This window comes from Ursus americanus, chromosome 1 (assembly GCF_024610735.1).
Source record: "Ursus americanus isolate L20-20 chromosome 1, mUrsAme1.1.p, whole genome shotgun sequence".
Classification (NCBI taxonomy): domain Eukaryota; kingdom Metazoa; phylum Chordata; class Mammalia; order Carnivora; family Ursidae; genus Ursus; species Ursus americanus.
This window is the reverse complement of record NC_142127.1, coordinates 80,649,461-80,659,532: the sequence shown is the minus strand read 5'-3', so window position 1 is coordinate 80,659,532 and position 10,072 is coordinate 80,649,461. Positions and strand designations below refer to the sequence as shown.

Below are 10,072 nucleotides of genomic sequence, written 5' to 3'. Positions count from 1 at the left end.
AATATACTTACCCAAAGGAAACTTAACATATGGTGATCATATCCCATATACTTAAATAAATCCTTTGAGAACATGACTTTTGGTAGCTGCCTAATATCTCATCAAACAGATGTTCTATAATTTACCTAATTAATGCCCTATTTTGGACATTTCATTTGTGTCTTTTTTTTAATATACTATAAACCATGGTCTGATAAATACTACCATACATAATGTTTGCATGTACCTTTAACTATTTCCTTTGGACAGATTCTTAAAGATGAAAGTATTAGATCAAAGAACTGAAAATTAAGAGGGGTGAGCAGATGGGCAAAGGTATCTTTTTTTATCGTGGTAAAATACACATAACAGTAAATCTACCATCTTCACCATTTTTAACCACATAGTACAGTAGCGTTAACTATATGCACGTTGTTGTGCAATGGATTTTAGAACTCTTTTATCTTGCAGAACTGAAAGGAAGTTTTAAAATACACATCAACAGTGTTTTTAAATATAAGACTATGGTTTTAAATGTTCCTCTATAGTTTCCAAATTGTCTATAAAAGTAGGAATTTTTAAAAACAAGGATGTGAATAAGGTTTATTAAATTTGTATGCATCAAATGATATTTGTTCAGGGACAAGGACTTTTTGCATTAGATTTTGGTGGCAACAATCCACACTAAAGAATGAAATAGAGTGGATCAGTTTATTTCAAGTCGAGGAACTGCTTCTTCTAAAGCAGTGGTTTTCAACCAGTGTTGATTTTGCTCCCCCAGGGGACATTTCCAATGTCTGGAAACATCTCTGGCTGTCACAACTAGAAGACTAATGCTACTCACATCTTGTGGGTTGACACCAGGGATGCTGTTGAATGCTCAGGACAACCGCCCACAGCAGAATTTTTTGACCTAAAATGTCAGAATAGTGTGAGGCTGAGAAACTCTGCTCTAACGAGAGCTGAACAGCAGGAGCTGCTGTGGTTGGAGGCAGGATCTCAGGGGAGGGAGGCAGACTCCAGCCCCTGAGTGGGAGCCTTAACACTCCAGAGCAACCAGGGCTTGCCCAGGGCTGGGAAAGGGAGAGAAAGCGGAAGCTCTGCAAGGTTGTAGGATTTTAAATTCGTTACATTTGCATGTCAACTTATATTTATCAGCAGCTAGAACTAATCTTAACCCTTAGTTTGCAAAATTATTAAATAGAAAGTTACCGTGTGAGTTGGAACCACCAGTGAGTCACCTCGTGAGTTCCCAAAGTGAGGGTCTCCTTGCCTGTGCCTGTGAGAGGCACCCCAGCTGAGGCCCTAGAGATGACCCTGGTCTAGCCCAGTCTCCAGGGAGCAGAGTGGAGGCCGGTGCCTAAATGGGGCTTCCTCAGGGTATGAGCCCCCCTCACCCTTTCTCAAGTGTTAGCAGTATCTGCTGTACCCACTTGTCAGCCTGTAGGGTCATGGAGAGCTGCTTCCTCCTAGAGGGAAATCCCATCTTACTTTCAACGCACTATGGAGAAGGCAGGTTCTTCCCCATGTTCCAGATTCTCGCACCAAGAAAATGTTCTCTAATCAAAACATCTCATGCTGGGGTCCACTCTGACCTCAGACTCAGTCACTACCCGGCTCTGTTACTCAAAAGGAGATTGTCTTGAAAATTTAAAAGATAAGTAAAATATTTTGTTGCAATTATTAAGTCGGTGAAAGGCTTTTGCTCAGTTCCAAATTCCTAACTAGGCCCCAGAGGCACCAAGTGACAGTTTTAACGCGGGTCATCAATTCGAAAGCACTGGAGAGTCTAAGAGAAAACATACAATAAACCCCCCCACCCCACCCCCCGCCGTAATTATATAGAAACGAGAAAGAGAAAATCCCCTCCTCACCCCGCGGGCCCCTTTTGTGTTGTTCCTGCCAACGCAGCAGGCCTCCTGCTATATAGACGCGCGCGCCTGAGGCCCATCACTGACCTCCATCCACCAGCCATGGGGAAGGTGAGCCCAGCGCGGCCCCAGGCCCGGAGGGGTCCCCGCACGCTGGGGCCGGGGGCCAGGCCTCTGAGCCTCTCCCTCCCTTGCCTTGCAGATCACCTTCTACGAGGAGCGGGGCTTCCAGGGCCGCCACTACGAGTGCAGCGGCGACCACCCGAACCTGCAGCCCTACCTCAGCCGCTGCAACTCCATCCGCGTGGACAGCGGCTGCTGGATGGTGTATGAGCAGCCCAACTACGCGGGCTGCCAGTACTTCCTGCGGCGCGGGGACTACCCCGACTACCAGCAGTGGCTGGGCCTCAGCGACGCGGTCCGCTCCTGCCGCCTCATCCCGCACGTGAGTCCCGCACCCCGGGGCCCGCGGGGCCCTCCCGCCTCGTCGGCCTCCAGATGGGGCGCGCAGAGCGCGGATGGCAGCCCCGTGCTGCTGGCTCTATGGTCTCCTCTCCTTGCGCGTATCTCTAAGGTTGTCCTCCACGGAAAATGGGTGCAATGCTTTTAATTTAAAGGTTTATTGTGCTTCGCTACAATTAAACTCCCGCTACAGGGAAAAAGCAGTGCAGTAGTTCGAAGTGTCCGTGCGACAGGTGGGGAGCGAGCAGCGGGTTGATACCGGATCGTCCGGGCCTGGGCTAGCTCCTCCCGCCACTTCTCTCTCTCTCTCCATCTGTAAACTGGGGCCAATAAAAGTAGCTAATTCGTAGGGTTGGAGTAAGGATGAAAGGAGAGTACCTAGCACAGGGCGAGCCACCCCTTCCCCTAAATATGAACGATTCTTATTAAGAACATCAAGTCCCGCTTTTTGTTCAGTCAAAACAAGTAACCGACGATGGGATTCCGGCAGCTCCTGCAAAACCCACTGTTCCCCAAATCAAGCCCAGCAGCCTGAAATTCCACCGCTGGGGGTTCTCTAATCTGACTCTGACACGGTCCTGTGGAAAACGTACCACTTTTGCAAAGTGTGAACCCCCCCCCCCCCCGCGGGTGTAATGCCTTGATGGACCCCGACGGGCAGGAGGAGCCTGAAAATCCGGGCTTCTCCTTTCCCGTCCAGACTTTCCTAATTACAGACTGAACGCTCCAGCTTAGCTTCTTGCAAAAGAAGAAAAGGCTAGAATGGTTGCCCCACATGTTGCGGGCTGCTGTGAAGACCAGATTAGATGATGCGCATGTGGGTCCTTCCCAACCACGGGGGATGCCTGATTAGCCATCTTTGGTACGCAGGATGATAGCCTGTGAGAACTTCTCCTGAAGAGCGTTCAGTGGTGGGAGAAGGAAGACATTGAGACCGTCGGGGCCTTCTGGGAAGGCAGATAAAAGAAGAGCGAGAGCTCAAGGAAGGACAGACAGCATTTGCTCAGGACAAACAACCTAACTTTCAATTTTTCTAAAGGTTTTATACTCCCTTGGTCCTGTGCAGGCCTCCCTCATGATCTTGAGCTTCTGGTTTTATTAATGACCTAAAACTCTTTTGCAGGAGGATATGTTAGAGCTGAGAACCAGGATCTCATCTTTGTGATGGCTCTTGCTTTTCAGGATGTTAGAGTAGCAGGGCTGAAAGCAGAAAAGAAGAGACTAAGGGACTGCCTGGGCTGAAATGCCACAGCCCATCTGTGCCTTGCTTTGGGGAAAGCAATTTGACTTCCTTTCTCCCTCACCTCTTCTAATGCTATGAAGATTCAAAATAATGCCTTTTGCTAGGGATATGTTTGTATTTTTATTTTGATATCTAATTATTTTTATATCATTCAAGGAGAACCCCAGACCACCAAAAGTCTATGAAGGATAGAACAAAACAATTATATACAAATAGTTACTTAAGAATGGTATGAAATGGATCCAGTGTGTACGCTTCATAAAGGTTGTGCCCCCCCCCCCCAAAAAAACCCTAGGGAGCACCATTCACAAATTCATCCCTTTCATGGTCTATGTGAATGGTGGGGGTTTTTTGAGTTTTGCAGTATACAACCTATCCAACTGTATAGAGCAGCCCTGGTATTGGTAGTCTCCTTTAATTTGGTCACCTTTGATATAGAAAAGATATAGAGAGATGCCCATTCCCCCTGTGGGATGTGTGACTGGTTGCAAAGGGCTAGGTTTTCTGACTTTTCTCATCTGCTGATTGCTGAACCCACAGACCAGCTCCCACAGAATCAGGATCTACGAGCGAGAGGACTACAGGGGCCAGATGGTAGAGATCACTGAGGACTGCTCCTCGCTCCATGACCGCTTCCACTTCAGTGAGATCCACTCCTTCCACGTGCTGGAGGGCTGCTGGGTCCTCTATGAGATGCCCAACTACCGGGGGCGACAGTACCTGCTGAGACCGGGGGACTACAGGCGCTACCACGACTGGGGGGCCACGAGTGCCCGAGTGGGCTCATTGAGGAGAGCCGTGGATTACTATTGAAATATTTTTACTCTACCCTCTTCTCCATCTGGAAGCTAATAAAATATTTCCTGTGTGTTTCATGCAGTCATGTGGTCCTCTTTTCCTTTCAGTCTCCTTGGAAGGACTCAGCAGAAAGCAAGCTGGGAATAACGTGGATCTGCTTACACATATCAGTGAAAAGGGTGATATGGGGTAGCAGTTAAGAGCACAGTCTCTGGAACCCGAATGCCTGGTCCAAATCCTTAGCGGCGACAGGTGATGGGACGAGTTCCTTAGCATTTCTGTTTTGCCTTGGTTTTCTAATTTGTAAAAATTGGGGTAATAACGCTCTTCATCTCATAACACTATGTTGTGGATTACATGAGTTTTTATTTTTAAATATTTAATTTTCTGACAATGGTTCCAGGCACAAAGTAGATGCTATATAATAATCATTTATGTTCCTTGGTTATTATGGAGTATTTGGAGCTTATAAACTAGTGTTTTTCAAAGTATCAATAATGGAGGAGAATCACCTGCATCAGAATCACTTGGGATGCTTGTTAAGATGTAGACTCCAGACCCCGCCCTCAGCGGCTTCTTATGCAAATGACATGTGAGAACCATGGTTCTAAATCCAGTTTTGTGCAAAACAGAACTACATCCCAAAAGATTGAGCACCTCCGTTTTAGACACTGCGTTCTGTACTGGAAAATAAGAATGAGTAGAACAGTCTAGAGGGGAAGTAGAACTTCCAACAGAATTTTTAAAGCGATTCTGCCTGTGCATAGTAGAGGCAAGTATGTTGAAAGTGCCGTAGGGCATTGAGGAAGAAGCCCAAGCCACTAGAGTATTCTGAGATGATCCCACTGCGGCTTCATCCATCACTACAAGGGACTTTGAACATTCCATCACCACAGTACGAATTATGAACGTGTATCAAAGGTACTGCTCCGGGGCACCTGGGTGGCTCAGTCAGCTGGGTGTCTGCCTTCAGCTCAGGTCATGATCTTGGGGTCCTGGGATCTAGCCTGGCGTCGGGCTCCCTGCTCAGCAGGGAGTCTGCTTCTTCCTCTGCCTCTGTCCCTCCCTCCGCTTGTGCTCTCTCTCTCTCCCAATTAAATAAATAAAATCTTAAAAAAAAAAAAAAGGCACTGCTCCAAAGTCTTCTGGTATCTTTTCAGTGGAATGCTAGGAACAAGACACTGAAACAGCATCATCACACCCACATGACAGGCAGCATAATGAGGGAGTAGAAGTTTCAAACCTGCCTGGAGTTCGAGCTGACTGCTTGGGTTTGAAGTTCAAATGATCTTGTGTTAGCCAGGCTAGAGTCTTAGGTCAAGCTCCCCCAGACCCAGATCATGGACCAAAGATTCAGGAGGAGGGGATTTATGAGAGAAGTGCTCCCAGGAGGAAAGGTGAGGGAGTGGGGAAGCGAAATTGAGAAGGGCAGGAAACCAGCTCAGCCTGATTCTGTGGAGAGACCTGGAGCCTGAATCACCCTTTCTAGTGTCTCCTGCCTGGAGGCAAAGGATGGGGGTGGGGGAGAGGGTGGGGGGTGGTATTTCCACACCAGTCCCCTCTGTCATTGGTCACTGGGGGAAGGAGGACACAAAGCTCCCAAACTTTTGGATTCCCTTCACCTGCCGGCAAGAGTCACTGTTCAGAACGGTGCGGGGCGAGCTGTAGCAGCCGAGAACGCTGCTTTCTCCACAAGCCGTGTGACCCCCTTCTCCTCTAAGAGGCTGTGGCTAGTCTGACACACACACCCGCAACCTCGTAGTAACTTTGCCTAAACACTTCCAGCTTTCTTTTAAAAAACTATTTTTTTCTCTAAAACCAAAATCAGAATATAGAATATTTTGTGATACGGTTGTTTGTGTTACTAATAACTGCTGAAATTGTTTAAAGAAACTTTAAAAAGAGGAGGAGGTGAAGAAGGAAACAGAGACCAGCTAGCTAGCAGGTGCTGCAGCCTTCAGAAAAAAGAGGTCACTGGCTTAGGGCAGGTGGCATTTACCGAGGTGGGAAGTGGCCGCTTTTGGAAGACATTGTGAACACAAAAACTCCTATTGGATTCAATGTGGGTGTGACGGAGAGGGTTGGTCTGTGCCACTAGAAGGATGATATTGTCTGCAACCTGAACAGGGAAAACTGCAGGGGGAGCACGTCTGGGGAGGAAAACCAGGTGTCCCGTTCTGGACAAGAGGGGTTTGAGATGTCTAGGAACATCCAGGTGGAGTTGTTAACCAGACAACTGCTTACTGGTTAACCAGGCAACCAGCCTGGAGCTCAGGAGAGAGGCATGGGCTGGAGATCAATGCTTGCAAGTCCTCGGAGGGTAGATGGTATTCAAAGTCATAAATTGGGATAGGATTCTCAGGGAGTGTGTGTTGGAGAGGCCTTGGACACCCCAGCTTTAAAATGAACGTGTGAGGGGCGCGTGGTGCAATTGGTTAAGCGACCAGCTCTTGGTTTCAGGTCAGGTCGTGATCTCAGGGTCATGAGATCGAGCCCTGCATCAGGCTCTGCGATCACTGTGGTGTTTGCTCCTGCCTACACGAACTCTCTTTGTCTAGAATAAATAAATAAATCTTTAAAAAATAAAATAAAATGAATGTATGGGAGGGAGGGCTAACAAATAATGCTAAAGTTCGGTGACTTAACACAATAAAAGTTTTCTCTTTCATTTAAAACAATTTAATTTAAAAAATAAAAGAGGGATTTTGTTTTGTTTTGTTTTGTTTTGTTTTGTTTTGTTTTGTTTTGTTGTTTTTTTATGGGGCACCTGAGTGGCTTAGTCAGTTAAGTGTCTGACTCTGGATCTCAGCTCAGGCCTTGATCTCAGGGTCGTGAGTTCAAGCCCTGCGTTGGGCTCCACACTGAGCGTGGAGATTACTGAAAATATAATAATAATAATAATACATTTTTTAATGTTTAAAGGTTTTTTTTAATAAATGGTAATGACTTTTTAGCTAATTATTGAAAGCAGATAAATCTGGAAACACGGGAGTCAGCAGAAACAATGCCAAGATAATTAGAAAAGTGGACTCTAATTGTTGTTTCATATCACTTTTGACTTTCTGGCCATTATATTAGAGAGCACGATCTACCAGTTCATCAAGAAAATTTGTGGGGCTCCTAGCTGACTCAGTCAGAGGAGCATGCGACTCTCGATCTCAGGGATGTGCGTTTGAGCCCATTGGGAGTAGAGATAACTTAAAAAAAAAAAACTGAAAGAAAAAAGAAAATTTGGGGTGGTGCCTGGGTGGCTCAGTCCTTAAGCTTCTGCCTTGGGCTCAGGTCCTGATCCTGGAGTCCTGGGAGGGAGCCTGCCTCAGGTTCCCGGCTCAGCGGGGAGTCTGCTTCTCCCTCTGCGCCTCCCCCTGCTCAGGCGTGGGCTTTCTCTCAAATAAATAAATAAAATCTTAAAAAAAGAAAAGAAAAGAAAATTTGAAAAACTGTAATGAATATTTTAGAAATGCCGTGGTGCTTATGAACCGAAATTAAGAATTATTAAGAAAGAGATTCAGGACTTTGAAACTTAAGTGAGAGTGACGAAGGCCTTACCCGAATTAAGTGAGGGCAGTCTTTCTCCAGCACGCAGCCCATGAGAACCACCTAGACACTTCCAGCACACAGATGCCCAGACCTGGTGAACCACAGATCTCCAGGGAGTTCCCTGTGCATGTGTACGGGTTCACAAGGTCCCCCGACAAGGATTATGACACTGAACATTTGGGAAACACCAGGCGAAAGCCTTTCTTCCCAAAGCGTGGTCTGCCGACCAGCAGCAGAACAATGCGCTGGGAGCTCACTAAAAATACAGAGTCTCAGACCTCACCCCAGCCACGCTGAATCAGAATCTGCATTTTAACAACATCTCTAGATGATCTTTCTGTACCTGTGGACTTGAGAAGCCCCAGGCTAAAGAGGGCTGGGATCCCCTAAATCCCGTGCAGTACAGATCACCACTTCTCATGTCTGGCTGTATTCTAGAATCACCTACAGAGCTTTTAAAAATGCTAATGCCTGGGCCACATTCCCAAAGGTTCTGAATTAATTATGTAATTTTCAAGTAACTTTTCTCTTCTGATTGAAAATTTATCAACTTACATATTTGACTTATCTATTCTAAATATCCAAATATGCCTAGTATTTTAACAAGGATGAAGCTTGATTGGAAAACAGGGTTTGAATCTAGGGTCAAGATGGGGCTCTGAACATCCCTTCAGATCGAACCAAGGCACAGGCAGAACAACTATCTGAGTATGAGAGTCCTTCCTAGGGACAGGGACAGGCCCCCTGCCCTGGTGGCAGAATCAGGCACCGCAGGGAAGGTGTGGGGCGTGGTGGGGGGGGGGGGAGCGCCACTAAGTAGACAGGCCCTGCAGGGAAAGCCACAGACAGACCCAGTGGCCTGGGGCAATGCCTTTTCCCAATTTTTTGTTGTTGTTGATTAGGGCAGCTGAAATCACCTGAGGCTCAAAGAGATACTTACCTTGCTTAGGAACAAAGTTTTTAGAATATGAAGAAATCTTTAGAACCTACCTATGCCTAAATTGTCAGCTGAATTTATTACCAACAAAGTTTCCATTCACAAATCCTCTCTCTGTGCCATTGTTCTCACATCGTTCTTACTGATTTATGGTTCCTGTAATAATTCTTCTTTTTCTTTTCTTTCTTTTTTAAAATTTTGTTTACCTTTTCTTTTTAAGGAAGACCCATTTTTAATTTTTCTTTTTTTACTAAGTTTTATACCCAGTGTGAGGCTTGAACGCTTCAATCCCAGAACGCTGAAATCAAAAGTCACATGCTCTAGAAACTGAGCCAGCCAGGTGCCCCTCTATTTACTTGTTTTTAGTGAAAAGTTAGAGGTCTTTTGCACCACACAGAGCTAAATAACTAAAAATTCCAAACTCTTTGAAAGTAGCTTCTTTCTCTTTTCCGACAGTGCTTTTACTTAATTTAGATAAGAGCTCCACCCAGTGCTCACCAGAAAAAAGACAAGTATGGTTTAAAAGCTTTTTCCAAAATCACATGTATTAAGAGATTATTTTGTACCTTTTAAATATACTCTGCTAGGCAGTGTATGTGGGGCAAACTTACTATTAGCCAAAATGCTTATTAAACCAATATAAGTCTTATTTAAAGAGCAGGGCTTGAGAGCTTCGTGACACATTGTAAGTATTTCATAAGAGCAGCCGAAGAAAAGCATGACCGCGGATCTGTGCTCAGCCGAGCGGATGTCGCCCTTTCAGGTGGAGAATCCAGCGTTTGCATGGTGACTTTTAGCAGAGCCCCTGTCTTCTCCCTCCATCTTGCAACATGAGACGGATCCAATTTATAAAACTTCGAGTCCACGGGTAAGATACATTCCGAATCCTTCTTCAAACATTTCCTCCACGTCACCTTCAGGCTCAACCCCTATCTCCTTATGAGTTCTCAACCAACTCGTTTTTATATCCTTTGCATTTTTTTTCTTACCATTGTGTATGAATCATTGTTTACAGAAGTCTGATTATCTCATGGGGGGGGGGCAGGAGAGCTATTTCAGATCTTGTTGGCTGATTTGCTGTGTTTCTCTGACCCTCTCTCAGTGTCTGCAGATGTACAAGGACAGCCTCGTCCCATCGGTCTTAAACTCTCCCAGATTCATCTCGGTGTGTGCAGAGACAACGGACAGCGCGCAGCGTGGCTCCCCTCCTGCCCATCCTTGCATTTGAAAGTCGCAGCCTTG

At 46.0% G+C, this 10,072-nt stretch overlaps 1 protein-coding gene across 1 annotated transcript; it reads left to right on the top strand.

Moving 5' to 3' along the window:
- The first annotated feature begins 1,952 nt into the window (after window positions 1-1,952).
- LOC123798046 (gamma-crystallin F-like) lies at window positions 1,953-4,368 on the top strand. The gene is made up of 3 exons (XM_045806130.2): window positions 1,953-1,961; window positions 2,053-2,295; window positions 4,096-4,368. Exons 1-3 carry the CDS (start codon window positions 1,953-1,955, stop codon window positions 4,366-4,368), a joined length of 525 nt encoding a protein of 174 aa, XP_045662086.2.
- The last annotated feature ends 5,704 nt before the right edge of the window (window positions 4,369-10,072 follow it).

What these genes read in the sequence shown, in the direction of transcription:
- LOC123798046 (XM_045806130.2), top strand. An exon ending in CCTGCCGCCTCATCCCGCAC is followed by an intron (nt 2,296 to 4,095) that starts GTGAGTCCCGCA and finishes CTGAACCCACAG; the next exon opens with ACCAGCTCCCACAGAATCAG.